General features: G+C 41.7%; 1 protein-coding gene across 1 annotated transcript in view; it reads left to right on the top strand.

The window, feature by feature from the left end:
• Window positions 1–2,370: 2,370 nt before the first annotated feature.
• ADAMTS12 (ADAM metallopeptidase with thrombospondin type 1 motif 12) overlaps window positions 2,371–18,783 on the top strand; it is a 415,782-nt gene continuing 399,369 nt past the window's right edge. Inside the window, exons 1-2 of the mRNA XM_036846885.1 lie at window positions 2,371–2,710; window positions 17,676–18,037. Of these exons, the coding sequence (XP_036702780.1) occupies window positions 2,584–2,710; window positions 17,676–18,037 (489 nt within the window). The 5' untranslated portion in view covers window positions 2,371–2,583. The remainder of the gene's footprint in view (window positions 2,711–17,675; window positions 18,038–18,783) is intronic.

Genomic DNA, 18,783 nt, shown 5'->3' with positions numbered 1-18,783 from the left:
AATAGCAGGATGCATATATGTGCTGAGCCATGTTGAAAACTTGCTGAAATTGGAGACATGAATTGGTAGTTGCACCAGCAGGTGCAATTATGTGAGTCTCTTCCACAGTACTTGGAAAAAAAAAAGCAGAGAAAAGACCCTGAAAAAGAATAGATATATATATATATAACTGAATCACTGTGCTGTACACTTGAAACAAACACAACATTGTAAATCAACTAGACTTCAATTAAGAAAAAAAAAGAATGTCCTTTCAATGGCAAAAAGTATAAAAGAACTGAGTATCAGAAGCCTAGCTCTGACTAGCATACATGTATCTAGAAAAAGGTATCTGAACCTCGGCACTATTGGCATATTCTTTGCTGTGGAGAGAAGTGCTATGCATTGTAGGCTGTTTAGCAGTATCTCCGGCCTTTACTCACTAAATGCCAGTAGAAAACTCCCTTTCTCACCCTTCAGGTGAGACCCTGCTTGCTGTTAAAAGGAGAAGAAGAAGAACTGATTCACTTCACTGTACAGCAGAAACTAACACAACATTGTAAAGCAACTATACTCCAATTAAAAAAAAAAAGAAGAAGAATCAGAAGGAGGAAGAAGAGGAGGAGGAGAAGGGCAAGGGGGAGGGGAAGAGGAGAAAAGGGAAAGCAACAAAGAGTTCTAGCCCAAAGTGGTTCTTCAGTGCCTTTGCAACTGCCCCTCTGTTGGGTCTTCATGACATTTCACTCGACATGCCTGTCTTCTCTGTATTTCCTTTGGACTCAAGCTATGCTCTTCTTGCCTAATATTTATGTAACAGGACAAGAGGCTCAGAGCAGTTCTATGACTGGCCTATGACAGCACAACATAACCTGTAATGTATGGCAAAGAGGATAAGGTTGCAGATGGAATTAAGGTTGCTAATCAGCTGACTATAAGATAAAAAGATTAAGCTGGATAATCTGGGTGGATCTAACGTAATCACAAGGGTCCTTATAAATGAAAAAAGGAAGAAAAAGAGATAGTGTCAGGATGATGCGACTTAAGAGACCCAACTGGCCCTTACTGGCTTTGAAAATGGGGGAAGAGGGCCATGAGCCAAGGAATGTGAGCAGCGTCTAGAACCTGGAAGAGGCAAGGAAAGAGCCTCCAGAAAGGAATGCAGCTGGGCTAATGCCTTGATTTAGCCTAGTGAGACCCATCTCAGACTTCTGACCACCAGAACTGTAAGATACTAAATTTGTGTTGTTTTGAGTCACCAAACTTTTGGGAATTTGTAATGACAATAACAGGAGTCTTATACTTACCCCTTGAAATGTCGTGGTGTGTATGTATCCAGTCTGAAGTCCTTCAAACTACCCGCCCCAGGCTTGTGAGTACCACCTTGCCCTTGGATCACTGTTTGACTTGGCTGCACTGGCCCTGGGCAAGGTTGGATGAGTTGGTACCCTGCCGTCCTCCTCTCACTGAGCACATATGGTTGGCTGGAAGCCATGGAGAACCAATACGGGGCCAAATTCCGCCTGAATGGAATAAGGAGGCCTGTTTCAGCCCAGAGGTGAAAACCTTGGTTGGATTATCCCAGGAAATTCTCAGGATGCCTGGCAAGCACCCTAGCTTGCAGCATTCGTTCATTGATGTAAAGCTTGAGCCTCTGAATGGTTTCCCCTTCCAAGGGCAGCCTGTGCAGGTGAACTGGAGAAATACCTTGACACCTCCTTGGGCTGACTTACTTCCTCTGCTCTCCTGGTTTCCTTTTGGGTGAGTGGAGGTAGGCTTAGGAAATTAGAAAAGCACTAGAGAGACCTGCAGACTCAGAGTGGCTCATGGTTGTTTGGTCCTATGCATAGCCTCATGGTACAGACGAAGGGACTTGTCCAGGGTTGAACTAGCATTTGAACAGACCATTTCCCTTTGTGTGACTTGGCAAAGAGAAAAATTGCATGTTACTTTCTCAAATGGAAGCCCTAGCCGAGGCTGGAAGAGAATCGCAGAGACCGGCTGAGGAGTCTTGGTAGAGCAATGGTAGGAAAAGTTCGGGAACTGGGAAAGGCCGGAAAGGGGGCAGCACTGAGCTGAGGAGGGTCAGGGAGTGGGGTCCTCTCTGCCCCATTCCTGCGCTCAACATTTTCCGCCTGTATGAGGGGCTGGCCTGGGGGGGCCTCTCACTCGGAGTCCCACCCAGGGTGACTCTCCCCGGGGCTCCCTATTTGGCCGGCTTGGCCGGGCTCTGGGCGGGGCTGGCGGAGCGCGGGGGTGGGAGTCCCGGAGCAAGATGCGCGGAGCTGTCTGCGAGGAGGCCTGGCGCCCAAGGCAGAGGGGTGGGGATCGGGGGTGGGCTGCGCCCTCCCGCTCTGACCCATTCCGCACCCCACGGAAAGCAGACGCTGTCAGCTGAATCACTCCGCTTTCGGGAGGAGGGAGGGGACGGAAAGGTAACTAGCCCCTTTCTGCTTAAAAGAGCAAAGGGAGATCGTGGGCAACCTTGCAGCTTCCCCCTCCCCACTCCGGGACCATGCACCCCTGCATCTTCTTGCTCGGCCACAGGCGAGGACTTGATTTCTTGAGCTAAACCTTGTTGACTTTTCTCGCCGCAACAACTGAATCATGCCATGTGCACAGAGGAGCTGGCTTGCAAAGCTCTCCGTGGTGGCTCAGCTCCTGAACTTGGGGGCCCTTTGCTATGGGAGACAACCTCAGCCGGGCCCTGTGCTCTTCCCGGACAGGAGGCAAGGTTAGTGGCTTTTCTTTATTTCCTTTGAAAACCTCAGGGGTAAGACGCGTGCAAAGTTGCTTGCTCTCTTTTCCCTTCCCCCACTCGGCTGAACTCCGCAAAGCCGTTTGGCTGAGTTGCGAGGAAATCTGGGCTGGGAGCATCTTGCATTTCAGTGCTTAAGGTGTAGATTCCTTACTTTTTACCGAAAGGCGAGGATCCACATCTCTTTTACACTAAGGATGCTGCAGTGAAGACTCTAGAGGTAGCTAGGAACCACCCCCCAACTGTCTCTTTTGTCTCTTCTGAATGCTGCACTGTTTCAATCCCTATTTTTCAGATTCTGAAAACGGAAAATGATTTTTTTTTTAAAAAGTTCCAACCGGCCACTGGCAGTCACTGCCATGTTTTTAGTTAGTTTGAAACTTCTGGTGAGGTAAGGGGAAATGTGATTCCACCCCCCTGCTGAGTGAGCTTGACTGTGTTTTCCTGGAAAGATTTAGGGCTGTGTTGTAAAAGTAACAGACCTTTTAGAGAAAATTTCCTACCACAGGGGCGCACCTTTCCCTGTCCTGCCTTGCTGGTCACAGCTGGCTGCTCCTCTTGCAGAATTTCATGCTATAGAAAGCACTGGAAGAGTTGTGATGGAAAATTTGTTATTATTATTGTTGTTGTTGTTATTATTATATATTTTTAAAGCCTAACACCCTGAGCAGGATGGTATTGTTGCCTCTGTTTTTTTTATCGGACTTGCAAGAGTCAGACACACTTTCCTGTTTGGTGGGGAGTTCGTTGGACTTCTGAGGGGAAGCAGTCATGGCAGCAGCAATGACCTGTGTGGCTGGACCGTGTCCCATGTGCCAGGACCGCTAAGGTGCTCTGGTGTGTCACCCTCTTGACCACTGACAACAGTTGCCTGGGGTGCAGGGACCACTGTTACCATCCCTGCTTTACACCCATAGAAGCTGAAGCTTGGGAAGTTTATGGGCTTAGCTACGGTGGCGTGAGGTTTTAAACCCAGGTAGCCAGACTCCAGAGGTTGGCTTCTTACAGTCAAGCAGCATTGTCCTAGAACAATAATAGGGACAACACACACACACACACACACACACACACACACACACACACACACACAGATAGCATGGGGTTAGCATCCGTTAAGTCCTGTGTCTGCTGACAGTGCTCAAGTCTCGGGAAGCTTCCATAGCTTCCTGACCCCCTTTAATGCCCAAGACCACTTGGGTGGCAAACATCACCAGCCTGACCTTGTTGAGGGTTTCTGCCTACGTTGCAAAGTTCAAATACTGCTGGAGACCTCATTTGTTGCTCACTTCCAGAGCCATCAGAAGCAGGTCCCTTTGCTTTCCTGGGAAGCCGGAACGGGCAAACACTGGGGTGAGATGTCAGTCAGCCAGCACTCGCTTGTGTAAACGGTCCAGATACGATCTCCCACCCCCAAGTTTAAAATAGCGTTTGTTGTTCTTTGAAAAACAGCCCTTTTGTGAAAAGTCTCTCTTTTGCTGGCAGCACAAACAAAGCCTGCAAGCACTTCCCAGGGCATTTGGAGATGATTTGGTTCAAAGACACACATTCTCCTGGGTTGGTTTTCAGCTCTGCTTGCTCCGCATCTTTGTAAGCGAATTCAGCTTAGTGTGGAACAGACACCACTGGGACTTGCCTTCTCCTCTCTAGAAAGTGAGAGATGGTTGTCTTTCCTGGTCACCTTTAGGGTTATGGGCTGAGAGGAGTTGATACCGAAAAATAGCTGTACAGTACTCTGAGCTTTTTAGTGATGCACAGATATATAGATTTAAAAAATAATTTCCAAAAAAATTTTCAGATTTTAATTAAAGACCTAAATGTAAGACCTGAAACCACTGAAATCCTAGAAGAGAACATAGGCAGAACACTCTTTGACATAAGACGTAGAAATATTTTTTTGGATCTGTCTCCTAAGGCAAAAGAAACAAAAGCAGAAGTAAATAAATGGGACCTGATTAAACTTAAAAGCTTTTGCACAGCAAAGGAAACCATCAACAAAATGAAAAGACAACCGACTGAATGGGAGAAAATATTTGTAAATGATATAACCAATAAGGGGTTAAGATCCAAAAAAAAAACCAAATATATATATATATATATATATATATATATATATATATATATATACACATATATATATGTATAAAACTCTATATCAGGGGCTTCCCTGGTGGCGCAGTGGTTGAGAATCTGCCTGCCAGTGCAGGGGACACGGGTTCGAGCCCTGGTCTGGGAAGATCCCACATGCCGCGGAGCGACTAGGCCCGTGAGCCACAATTGCTGAGCCTGCGCGTCTGGAGCCTGTGCTCCGCAACAAGAGAGGCCACGATAGTGAGAGGCCCGTGCACCGCGATGAAGAGTGGCCCCCGCTTGCTGCAACTAGAGAAAGCCCTCGCACAGAAACAAAGACCCAACACAGCCATAAATAAATAAATAAATACATAAATAAAAAATTAAAAAAAAACAAAAAACAAAACTCAATATCAAAAAACCCAAACAACCCAATCAAAAAATGGGCGGAAGACCTGAATATACATTTTTCCAAAGAAGGTATATAGATGGGCAACAGGCACATGAAAAGATGCTCAACATCAATAATCATCAGAGAAATGCAGATCAAAACCACGATGAGATATCACCTCACACCTTTCAGAATGGCTATCATCAAAAAGTCAACAAGTAATAAATGTTGGTGAGGATGTGGAGAAAAGGGAACCTTTGTACACTGTTAATGGTAATGTAAATTTGTACAGCTACTATGGAAAACAGTATGGAGGTTCCTCAAAAAGCTAAAAATAGAACTACCATATGATCCAGGAATTCCGCTGCTGGGAAAATATTGGAAGAAAATGAAAACACTAATTCAAAAAGATACATGCACACCAGTGTTCATAGCAGCACTATTTACAACAGCCAAGGTATGGAAGCAACCTAAGTGTCCACCAACAGGTGAATGGATAAAGATGTGGTATATATATACAATGGAATACTACTCAGCCATAAAAAAGAATGAAATTCTGCCATTTGCAACAATGTGGATGGACCTAGAGGGTATTATGCTTAGTGAAATAAGTCAGAGAAAGACAGATATTATATGATATCACTTGTATGTGGGATCTAAAAAATAAAACGAATGAACATAACAAAACAGAAATAGACTCACAATTATAGAGAATGGACTAGTGGTTACCAGTGGGGGAGAGAAGGGGTAGGGTTAAGATAAGGGTAGCGGGCTAAGAGATACAAATTACTATGTATAAAATAAATAAGCTACAAGAGCGTATTGTACAGCACAGGGAAATATAGCCATTATTTTGTAATAACTTCAAATAAATAAATAAATAAAATTAAACCAGAAAAAAATTCAGATTTTTAAAAGTCTTTTCACCAAAATATTTGTTCTCAATCAACTCACCAGTGGATTTACAAGTAATCCCCATTTGGTGCAAAAGAGAAATTTCTGAGCAGATTTCCATGTGGAACTAAGAGAGAGAGAGCAAGAGAAGTGAGAGAATGAGAATGAGAATGAGGGCAAGCTAGTTAGAGAAGGAAATTCTTTTTTTTTTTAATTTAATTTTATTGAAGTATAGTTGATTTGCAATGTTGTGTTAATTTCTGCTGTACAGCAAACTCATTCAGTTATACATATATATACATTCTTTTTCATATTCTTTTCCATTATGGTTTATGGCAGGATACTGAATACAGTTCCCTGTGCTATACAGTAGGACCTTGTTGTTTATCCATTCTCTACATAAGAGTTTGCATCTGCTAATCCCAAACTCCCAACGCATCCCTCCCCCAACCCTTTGGCAACAACAAGTCTATGCTCTATGGCTGTGAGTCTGTGTCTGTTTTGTAGATAAGTTCATTTGTGTCATATTTTAGATGCCACATATAAGTAATATCATATGGTACTTGTTTTTGTCTTTCTGACTTACTTGTCTTTCTGACTTACTTATCACTTAGTGTGATAATCTCTAGATCCATCCATATTGCTGCAAATGGCATTATTTCATTCTTTTTGATGGCTAAGTAATATTCCATTGTATATATATAACACATCTTCTTTATCCATTCAACTGTTGATGGACATTTAGGTTGTTTCCATGTCTTGGCTATTGTGAATAGTGCTGCTATGAATATAGGGGTGCATGTATCTTTTCAAATTAGAGTTTCATCTGGATATATGTCCAAGAGTGGCATTGCTGGATCATATGGCAACTCTATTTTTAGTTTTTTGAGGAACTTCCATACTGTTTTCCATAGTGGCTGCACCAATTTACATTCCCACCAATAGTGTAGGAGGGTTCCCTTTTTCTCCACACCCTCTCCAGGATTTGTTATTTGTACACTTTTTAATGATGGCCATTCTGACCAGCGTGAGGTTGTACCTCATTGTAGTTTTGATTTGCATTGAGAAGGAAATCCTTAAGGCTTCCAGGCAATAGGATGACCAGAGCTTTGCCTCCACATGACCTGCTTGCTGCTTCATAATTAAGCAATCTCCCTAGAATTCCATTTCCACTCTGATAACATTTTTGAATTGCATCCAAATTCTGACCATTTAAACTTTCAAATTACTTCAAATGTCATGTCTGCCATCCTCCTTATTTTTGCAGATGAGGAATGAGAGGCCCAACTGGTCCGTCAGTCAACATGCATTTACTGAGCACCTACTAACTGCCGTTCCAGCAACGGCATCAAGGGAGTCACACAGGGTTCTGCAGTAGGAGGCCAACTCAGAACCTCCATGACTATTAAGGTTCCTTCTAGTTCTAAGGGGCAGGCAGAGTCGGGATTTTAGATATAGGAAGGACCATGGAAATAAATCCAATCCTTTCTGGGACTAGAAACAGGTAGATTGGGCAATCTCTGCCCACTATTCCTTCCACATTGCTCAGTGGTGACATACACAGTTGTGTGATGACCTCCACAAGGCTCCCAACCAAGTATCAGAACAATAGGAAGTATTAATCTTGCACACAACACATGGCCTCTCCTCTATAGCTGACGATATCCCCTCAGGTTCGTTTTGCCCTGTACTGCTTACAAGTCACCAGTCACTTCCATGATCTCTTTTGCTGCTGACAGCTCCATGAAGTTGAGAGGGCCGGCACTTCACCCCATGTTAGAGACATGCTCCAGGCTGCGCAGACTTGGACGGAACCGAGGGAGCACTGCAGTGCGTTTCAAGACCAATGTCATAATCATGTATTTATGCCATTTGCAAAAAATAACTTCTGCAAGGAGGAAATGATTCCAGATCTTAATGTAAGAAGAGCCTTCACAGGGCTTCCCTGGTGGCGCACTGGTTAAGAATCCGCCTGCCAATGCAGGGGACATGGGTTCGAGCCCTGGTCCGGGAAGATCCCACATGCCGCGGAGCAACTAAGCCTGTGCACCACAAATACTGAGCCTGCGCTCTAGAGCCTGCGAGCCACAACTACTGAGCCCACGAGCCACAACTACTGAACCTGTGAGCCACAACGGCCCCAGCCTTGTTGACACCCTACCTTGATGTCTGGCTCTCAGTGGTTGACCCTTGAGAAGTAGTGAGAGCAGAGGTTAGGAGGGTGGGCTCTGGGGTCAGATTGCCGCAGCAGGAATCCTCACTCCTCTTTATTGTCTTTTTACAGAGGTGGGGATGAAGGCTAAGACAAGGGACACTGGTTAATAATATCCCAGATAATTGTGAGGATGACCAAGACCAAGTTGGTATACTCTAAATGCCATGCTTGACCATAGAAATGGTAAAATTTAGGAGTTATTATTATTTCCTGACATCTTATTTCTCCATCCCTGTCATATCCCCTCTGAGCTCTGCTTTCTATTGGCCAGGATGATAGCTAGCTAATCTTCCAAACTAAACACCTACTGAGAGAAAGCCAAGATGAGTGCAAGCCTCTCCCCATCGCCTGGAGCTTACATGTATTTAAGGCCACAGAGTTCCCTAGTAGCCAAGTTTCTATCTTGATTTATATATATTTTTGGCTGCACCTCGCGGCTTGCAGGAATCTTAGTTCCCCGACCAGGGATTGAACCCTCGACAGTGAGAGTGCAGAGTCCTAACCCCTGGACCGCTAGGGAACTCCCCCAATTTTCTATCTTTAATACCAAGAGTAAGTAGCTAGTGTTTAGAGAGTGAGTGTTATCTGTCAAGCACTGTTCCAAATCTATTACATATATTAATACATTGAATTCTCACAACCACCCTAGGAGGGGAATACTATTATTGTTATGCCCATTGTGTAGATGAGGCAGGTGCAGCTGGGCCACCCACGGAAGCCACACTCTGTAAGTGGCCTCCTGTTTCCATCCACACCTATTGTCAGATGTGGCTTAGCCGCTTCCTTTGCAGTAAAATCAAGTGGTGAAACTGGTCTTATCTCCCATTACTTCACCCGATAAAGAGGCAGTTATTTTCTCTATTTATTGCTGAGTGACTTGAGGCCTCTTAAAGAAGTCATGCAGTTCTTTTCTTGTCAGATCATCATCCCCAGGGGCAGTGCTATGACCTCTCCTCTGCTATCCCCGCTGCCAAGTGCAACTGCTTATGTACACAAAATGCAGTGGCCAAGAACATGATTTTGAAATAGGAAGCACAAGATTTTAATCCAAGTAACATTGCATGTTGGCTCTGTGACCTCTCTTACATTCTGTTTCTTTTTCTATGAAATGGGGATAGTAACTGAATCTGTGTCACAGAGTCGTTGTGTGTATTAAATGAGGAGTATTGTAGCAAGTGTTCATGAAATGGTTACTAGAATTATTATATGAATACAGCCAGCTTATGCTGGCTCTCTTAAAAGCACATTAGATCAAAAGTAACTGGGTCAAAAGCTGTATATGTATTTGCTCTTTTATTCTTTGGGCAGTAGGTGCTGGGGTTTAGGCAAGTTAGTCTTTCATTTTATATTTAAATCATGTTTAATTCTTTGAGATGTATCTTCAGAGACAGGTCCTATAAGGCAGCGGTCCCCAACCTTTTTGGCACCAGCGACCGGTTTCGTGGAAGACGATGTTTCCACGGACGGGTTGGGGGGTGTTTGTTCAAGCTGTAATGCGAGTGATGGGGGGGATAGTTCAGGGGGGATAGTTCAGGAGTTAACGCGAGCAATGGGGAATGATGGGGAGCCGGCAATGAACCTTTGCTCACTGGCCCCCCTGCTCACCTCCTGCTGTGCGGCCTGGTTCCTAATGGGCCGCGGACCAGCACCGGTCCGTGGCCCGGGGGTTGGGGACCCCTGCTATAAGGGTCATAAAAGCTTCTCTTGAGAGGAGTCAGCATCAGGACAGGACCACGTACAGGGGGTACCATTGCAGGATAATGGCCGTATTCAGTTGAATAAGACTTTTTCTGCCCCTTACTGCTCCCCACTGCTCCAACCCTGGAAGAGCCAGAGACATCACTGTAAGTCATAGAAGAAAAGAACAACGTGAGGGAAATACTAGAGAAGCTGACTACATCCAACCTCAGCCAGCCTGCCCATTCCCCCCTGAGGTCTGAACTCTGAAGGGCAGTGAAGCTCTGATACCAACCAGGTCCAGATATTCCTTGGGGAGCAGGCAGTACAGAGGCCTGAGTCAATTTGACTCCTAGTGCGTGGTACATTAGCATTATTAATTTGTGCAAAACACCTTTCTTGTTTTGTTTATTTATGCATTTTGGTCCCCATTCTCCACTCCCATTCCTCCACATAGAAAACCATTTTAATGGGTTCCATGTGTATTTTTTTGTTCACGTATGTTCTGGCAAACTCTGTGTTATTGTTTCCGCGTGTAATTTCCATGAATGTAAATGGCTCTGTATTAACTTGTTTTGTTTCTTATTTTTCACTGAGCATTGTTTTTAAGGTTTGTTCATGTTGCTTTGTGCTCTGTTGCTCTTAGTTGCTGCAGTCAGAAACAAGGGTCTGGACTTTTAATAGTCTCTTAAAAATTGAGACTATTGGTTAGTACCTAAGAGTGAAAACTGTGCTCTGTCTCATATTTCCCTCTTTCTTTCTTTTATTGAAGTATAATTGACCTACAACACTCTGTTAGTTCCAGGTACACAACATAGTGATTTAATATTTCTATACATTTCAAAATGATCACTGGTAAGTCTAGTTACCATCTGTCACCATACAAAGATATGACAATATTATTATTATTATTACTATTTTAGATTTTAGCAGAAGAATTTATTTTATTTTTATTCTTTAAAATTTATTTAATTAATTTATTTATTTTTGGCTGAGTTGGGTCTTCGTTACCGCGTGCGGGCTTTCTCTACTTGTGGCGAGCGGGGGCTACTCTTTGTTGCAGCGCGCGGGCTTCTCATTGCGGTGGCTTCTCTTGTTGCGGAGCATGGGCTCTAGGTGTGCGGGCCTCAGTAGTTGTGGCACACAGGCTCAGTAGTTGTGGCTCATGGGCTCTAGAGCGCAGGCTCAGTAGTTGTGGCGCATGGGCTTAGTTGCTCCACGGCCTGTGGGATCTTCCCAGACCAGGGCTTGAACCCGTGTCCCCTGCATTGGCAGGCGGATTCTTAACCACTGTGCCACCAGGGAAGCCCAGAAGAAGAATTTATTAAAGGGATCCTGGATCGCTCGAAGAAATGCCGGGAGAGCTGAGAGCCAAGTGTGGATGCTTTGCAGGAGGAACAAAGGTCAGAATATGACTGCCTCTGCTGCCACTGCCTCTGCCGTGTCCTAGACACTTCACCTTGTGATGCTCATCCATTGGGTCTGGATGCTGGGTGCTGCTTGCGAGCCCCAGCTCCTCCTTCGTCTCGGGGCCGCTACCATAATCCCTGCTTCTTGGTATCACTGCTTCTGGATTCAAAGTCTAGGCAGTGCCTCTGATGAATGAAGCATGAGTGTACGGGGTGCTCCAGAGCTGCTAGACTGGTGAGGGACATGCTTCCTGCACTTGCATCTTCTCTCCTGGGAGGTGGGCTCTGTTCCCAAGACTCATGATAAGGAACTCCCCAAATGTGGTAAAGACGTTCAGGTGCAAGGCAGCCATAGGAACAACAAATGGTCATCTTTACATCTACTGTATGAATGATGCAGCTAGACCTGGTGGAGGATACAGAGGTGAATCACGCCTAGAACCTGCCTTCAGAGGCCTTATAGACTTGGAATCCTCTTCCTTTAAACGTGTACATTTATTTGGCACCATAGTTTGCAAAGCCCTCTCACTCTCATTGTTTCATTAGCTCCTCCAAACAGCCGTGTAAGGTAGACAGAACTGATATATCTCCATTTTATACTTGAAGAAGCTAAGAAGTTAGGTGATGAGCCCAAGGTCCCACTGCTGGTGAGTGGCAGAGCGAGAACTTGGTCTGTCCTCTGATTCCAGGCCCAGTGTCAACCAGAAGCAAGACATGATCACAAATATTGTGCTTCATTGATTCCTAGGCATGTGGTTTTCCCCCACATTTTTTTTATGTTAACAAAACAAGCCTTTATTTATTTTTAACTGTTCATCACAGAAATTTTCAAATGTACACTAAAGAAAATAATATAATAAACTCCCATTACCCAATACTTCAATAATTACAAATTATGGCCAGTTTTGTTTCATCTATAATCCCCCCTCACTCCCACCTCCACCCCCAGTATTTTAGAGCAAATAGGCTTCCTTAAAAGATCGGACTTTTAGTGATTATGCACTTCACATGTCTGTTTCTCTTTTATCACCTCACCAAGACACTAGATAGAGTATGGCACCACTTTATGCAAATGTTTTTTAAATTGAGGTATAATTGATATATGACATTCCACTCAGGTGTACAACATAATGATTCAATTATTTGTATAAAGTGAAAATTTTCACCACAATGTTTAGTTAACATATGTCACCATAAAATGTTAAAGATTGTTTTTCTTATAATGAGAACAACATTTAAATTTGCAATAGAGTATTATTAACTGTAGTAACCATAGTGTACATTACGTCCGTATGACATATTTATTTTGTAATGAGAAGTTTACAGCTCTAGATCCCCTTCACCCATTTTGCCCGACCCCACAAGTCTCCTCCCATCCAGCAACCACCGATCTGTTCAGTAGATCTATGAATTCAGTTTTATGTCTGTTTTTTCAGTTGTTGTGTCATTTAGATTCCACATATAAGTGAAATCATAGAGTATTTGCCTTTATCTGTCTGGCTTATTTCACTGAGCATAATATCCTCAAGGTCCATTAGTGTCTCAAATGGCAAGATTATATTCTTTTTTAATGCTAAGTAGTATTCTTTTGTGTGTGTGTGTGTGTGTATATATATATATATATATATATATATATATATGCCATATCTTTCATATCCATTTATCTACTGATTGACAGTTTTTTTTTTCATATCTTGGCTATTGTAAATAATGCCAGAATGAACATAAGGTGCATATATCTTTTTGATTAGAGCTTTTTTTTCTTCAGATAAATGACCAGAAGTGGAAATGCTGGATCATATGGTATTTCTACTTTTAATTTTTTGTTTTCCCTAGTTGCTGCATCAATTTACATCCCCTCTAACAGTGTACAAGTGTTCCTTTTTCTCTACAACCTCACCAACACTTGTTATTTCTTGTTCTTTTGATAAACGCCATTCTGACCAGGTGTGAGGTGGTATATCATTGTGACTTTGATATGCATTTCATGATGATTAGTGATGCTGAACATCTTTTCATGTGCCTGTTGGTCATCAGTGTGTCTTCTGTGGGAAGATGTCTATTCAGATCATCTGTCCATTTTAAAATCAGATAGTTTATTTGTTATTGAGCTCATATTTGTATGAGTTCTTATATATTTTGGGTAATTAACCACTATTGGATATATAATTTTCAAATAGCTTCTCCCATTCATTAGGTTACCTTCTTATTTTGTTGATGGTTTCCTTTGCTGTGCAGAGATTTTTAGTTTGATGTAGTCCCATTTGTTTATTTTTACTTTCTTTGTCATTATCTTTCGTGTCAGAGCCAAAGAAATATTGCCAAGTGAGATGTCAAGGAGCTTACTGCCAAATTTTCTTCTAGGAGTTTTACAATTTTTGGTTTTAAATTAAAGTCTTTAATCCATTTTGAGTTAATTTTTGCATATGGTGTAAGATAGTGGTCCAGTTTCATTTTTTTTGCATGGGGCTCTCCAGTTTTCCCAACACAATTATTGAAGACTGTCCTTTCCCTATTGTATATTCTTTCCTCTTTGTTGTAAATTAATTGGATGTATATGCATGGGTTCATTTTAGGGTCCTCTATTCTGTTCCACTGATCCATGTGTCTGTTTTTATGCCAATGCCATACTTTTTTATTACTTTAACTTTGTAATATACTTTGAAACCTGAGAATGTAATGGCTCCAGCTTTGTCCTTCTTTTTCCAGATTGCTTTGTCTATTTGAGATCTTTTGTGGTTCCATACAAATTTTAGGATTGTTTTTTTTTCTTTCTGTGAAAAATTCCCTTGGAATTTTGATGGGAATTTCATTGAAACTGTAGATTACTTTGGTTAACAGACATTTTTACAATATTAATTCTTCCAGTTTATAAGCATGGTATATCTTTCCATTTATTTGTGTCTATTTTCTTCCATCAGTGTCTTACAGTTTTCTGTGTACAGGTCTTTCATGTCTTTAGTTAAATTTATTCTTAGGTATATTATTATTTTTGATGCAATTGTAAATGAAATTTTTTTTTTTCTTAATTTCTATTTCTGATAGTTCATTCTTAGTGCATAAAACACAACATATTTTGTATATTGATTTTGTACCCTTAAACTTTTCTGAAACTTTTTTATTAATTCTAATAGTTTACTTGGTGGAGTCTTTAGATTTTCTATATATAGCATCATGTGGTCCACAAATAGTGACAGTTTAACGTCTTCCTTTCCAATTTGGATAAATTTTACTTATTTTTTCTGCCTAATTGTTCTGGCTAGGAACTCCAAAATATGTCAAATGAAAGTCCTATGAGTGAGCATTCTTTTCTTTTTCCTGATCTTAGAAGAAAAACTTTTAGCTTTTTACCACTGAGTATGTCATATATGGCCTAGGTTATATTGAGGTATGTTTAGTCTACACCCACTTTGTTGAGTTTTTATCATAAACAGATGTTGAATTTTGTCAGATGTTTTTTCTGCATCTATTAATACAAGCATGTGATTTTTATCTTTTATTTTGTTAGTGTGCTGTATCATGTTGATGGATTTGCAGATGTTGACCATCCTTGCATTGCTGGAATAAATCCCCTTTGATCATGGTGTATGATCCTTTTAATGTATTGTTAAATTCAGCTTGTTAATATTTTGTTTAGGATTTTTGCATTTATGTTCATCTATGTAATTTGTGTGTGTATGAATGTGTGTGGTCTCTTGGTCTAGGATTGGTATTAGGGTAATGCTGGATTTGTAAAATGAGTTTGAGAGCATTCCCTCTTCTTCAGTTTTTTTAAATAGTTTGAGAAGTGTAACTATTAATTCTTTAAATGTTCGGTAGAACTCACCTGGACTTTTTTTTTTTTTTGGTGGGAGTTTTATTTTTTTCTGACTCAACCTCCTTCTAAATAATCAATCATTATTTTAAAAAATTTCTTCATGATTCAGTCTTAGAAGATTGTGTATTTCTAGGAATGTATCCACTTCTTCCAGGTTGTGCAATTTGTTGTTGTTAAATTGTTTATAATAGTCTTTTATGTTACTTTGTATTTCCTTGATATCAGTTGTAATTTCTCCTCTTTCTTTTCTAATTTTATTTATTTGAGCTCTGACTCTTCTCTTGGCAAGTCTAGCAAAATGTTTGTCATTTTTGTCTTTTCAAAGAACTAGCTCTTAGTTTCATTGTTCTTTGTATTGTCTTTTTAGTCTTTATTTATCTCCTCTCTGATCTTTATTATTTTATTTCTTCTATAACTTTGGGCTTCATTTGTTCTTCTTTCTCTAGTTTCTTTAGGTGCAAAGTTAGATTATTTATTTGAGATTTTTTCTTGTTTCTTGAGGTAGGTCTGTATTACTAGAAACTTCCTTCTTAGAATGGTGTTTGCTGCATCCCGTAGATTTTTGGTTTATTGTATTTCCATTTTTATTTGTCTCAAGGTATTTTTAAATTTCTCTTTATTTATTTGTTTATTTATTTATTTTTTGTTGATCCATTTGTTGTTCAGTAGCATGTTGTTTAATCCCCACATGTTGGATTGACCCCTCTATTAACATGTAATCCTCCTCTTTGTCTTTTATTAGAGTCTTTATTTTAAAGTCTATTGGTCCAATATAAATATAGTTATACCAGCTTTCTTTGGTTTCCCTTTGCATGAAACATCAGTTTACATCCATTCACTATCAGCCTGTGTGTCCTTATGTCTGAGGTGAGTCTATGGTAGGCAGCATACAGATGAGTATTCTTTTTCTATCCATTCAGCCATTCTATATCTTTTTTTTTTTTTTAGCATCTTTATTGGAGTATAATTGCTTTACAATGGTGTGTTAGTTTCTGCTTTATAACAAAATGAATCGTCTGTATATATACATATATCCCTATATCTCCTCCCTCTTGCGTCTCCCTCACAACCTCCCTATCCCACCCCTCTAGGTGGTCACAAAGCACCGAGCTGATCTCCCTGTGCTATGCAGCTGCTTCCCACTAGCTATCTATTTTACATCTGGTAGTGTGTATATATATACACGCCACTCTCTCACTTTGTCCCATATTATTATAAATAATATAATAAACAAAAGGCTTTGTAAAATTGGGCTGTTCTGGGAGCTACAGAAAGTAAGGACATGGGGATTCAGGGGAGGGAGAAAGAATTTTAAGCAAGGACATTAGGAAAAAGAAGAGGGAGAATTTGAGTTGGGACTTTAAAAAATAAGCATAAGATTATGTTAAACATAAGATTTTGATAGAGAGTGTGAAAGACATTGTAGTTGGGGAGGTAACTTGAACAAAGTAACACAAGTTACAAAGTGCAAGAGGTACAGCAGGGAGGTGGAAATAGAAAAGTAGAAAAAAGTAGAATTTTCCCCCCCTTTCTCTCTCTTCTTCTCCCTCTCCTTCCCCTTTTGTTTTCTTCTTTCTTTCCTTCCCTCTTTTTTTTTTTTTTGCCTGAAGCAAAAGATTAGTTTATCTGCGAAAGTGGTTAATGGTTTGCTTTAAGTAGTCTGTAATCCAGAGCCTGATGCTTACTCCTTACTAGTTAGATTCCTTGTTAATCTCAAACAGGAAAATGAAGAGGCAGTGGTGGGGATTTCAATTTGAGGAAGTCGAAAGGTGTCTGTGTTCTCGTGTGTGGAAGGAAGGAAGAAGTGTGCGTGTCTTGCAGTTTTAAAGTGGCAATTTTCATATTTTGACCCCATGCCTCTGATCCTAATACGTTCCCTTACCATTTTATGTTGTATATTTTATAAAAATAAAAAAGAAACACCCAAGTTCTTTTAAGTACTCATTGATACATTACAGAACACTTGTGCTGTAACCGTGCAAGGTTTGTCAGAGTGTACATGATGAGTTCACTGTGCTTTTGCATTTTTCCTCCAGCGTGACTTAACTGGAAATTCCAGAGGCATTTACTCTCCTTTATAATAAACAGTGAAGCCCTGTGATTTGTATTAATGAACTCTAGACCTGAAATGTTCCTGTTTGTCATAATGATCTTGCCCCTTTCCTAACCATGTTCCTCATGAATTAATTCTTGTCTTAGTTTGTCTCCAGTAAAACATCTGACATCCAGAGCTATGTCTTGGTGTCAGCTCAGACAGCCACCTGTCATCTATGAGAGAGCCCCGGGTAAATTTGTGTTGTTCGGGGAATTTGATATTGATGGTGTTTGTATGGTGGAAACAATCTCTACGCTTCAACAGTGGGATTTTGCAGTCAACAGGGTAAAATCTAAGTTCCAAACAAGGTGTATTTGTCTTGCCACAGACTCAGCAGGGATCTCTTAGGCTTATTCTGCGTCTCCTTTTTTTCCAGAGCATTTTGTCAAGGCCCTGCCAGAATACCACGTGGTGGCTCCTGTCCGAGTCGACGCGAGCGGGCATTTTCTGTCTTATGGCTTGCACCAACCTGTCACCAGCAGCAGGAGGAAGAGAGATTTGGATGGCCCAGAGGACCGGGTGTACTATAGAATTTCCCATGAGGAGAAGGACCTGTTTTTTAACTTGACGGTCAATCAGGGATTACTTTCCAAAAGCTACATCGTGGAGAGGAGATATGGGAACCTCTCCCATGTGAAGATGGAGGCTTCCTTGGGTCCCCCCTGCCATCTCAGGGGCACAGTTCTGCAGCAAGGCACCAGGGTTGGGACTGCAGCCCTCAGTGCCTGCCATGGACTGGTGAGTCCCCTTACCTCTCTGCCCTCAGTCCCTGACTGTCGTGGCCTGCACACCCACTGCCAGTGGGTTCGTAGATGCATTTAACACATAGGAATTGAGCACTTGTGATGTGCATGGTATGGGCTTCCAAACAGGCTGGGGAGAAAATGCATAAAATTAAAATCAGTCTGGGTGGTACGGGGAATAAGGACATTGAGGGTCCAGGAAGAACTTCAACCAGGAATATCAGGGCAAGAAGAGGAGGGGATCGGAGTTGGGTCTTCAACCTCTGAGGCAGCTCTGAGCGTGCTGGTGACTGACTGGCTGGCCAGCCCCTTTTGAGTGCGAGGCTTACAGATGGGATGGTGATGGCAGCAGCTGCTATGATCTAATTGTTGACTGTGGGTAGCTTATAATCAGATTTCATGTGGGCCCTTGGGCTGTCAGTTGATTCCTTTGTGCCTCCGTTTTCTCCTCTGTAAAATGGAGATAATGATAGCACCCAACTCACAGAGCAGGGGTTGGCAAACTACAGCCCACAGGCCAAATCTGGACCACCTCTTGTTTTTATAAATAAAATTTTATTGAAACACAGATATGCCCATGTGTTTATATTGTCTACGGCTGCTTTTGACCTACAACAGCAGAGCTGAGTGGTCAGGATAGGGACCGTATGGGGCCACGAGGCCCCAGATATTTGCCATCTGGCCTTTGCAGAAAAAGTTTGCTGACCCCTGTAATAGAGTACTGTGAGAATTAAATGAATT

The sequence above is a fragment of the Balaenoptera musculus genome, chromosome 3 (genome assembly GCF_009873245.2).
Source record: "Balaenoptera musculus isolate JJ_BM4_2016_0621 chromosome 3, mBalMus1.pri.v3, whole genome shotgun sequence".
In the NCBI taxonomy this organism is placed as follows: domain Eukaryota; kingdom Metazoa; phylum Chordata; class Mammalia; order Artiodactyla; family Balaenopteridae; genus Balaenoptera; species Balaenoptera musculus.
This window is presented reverse-complemented; position numbering and strand designations above follow the sequence as displayed.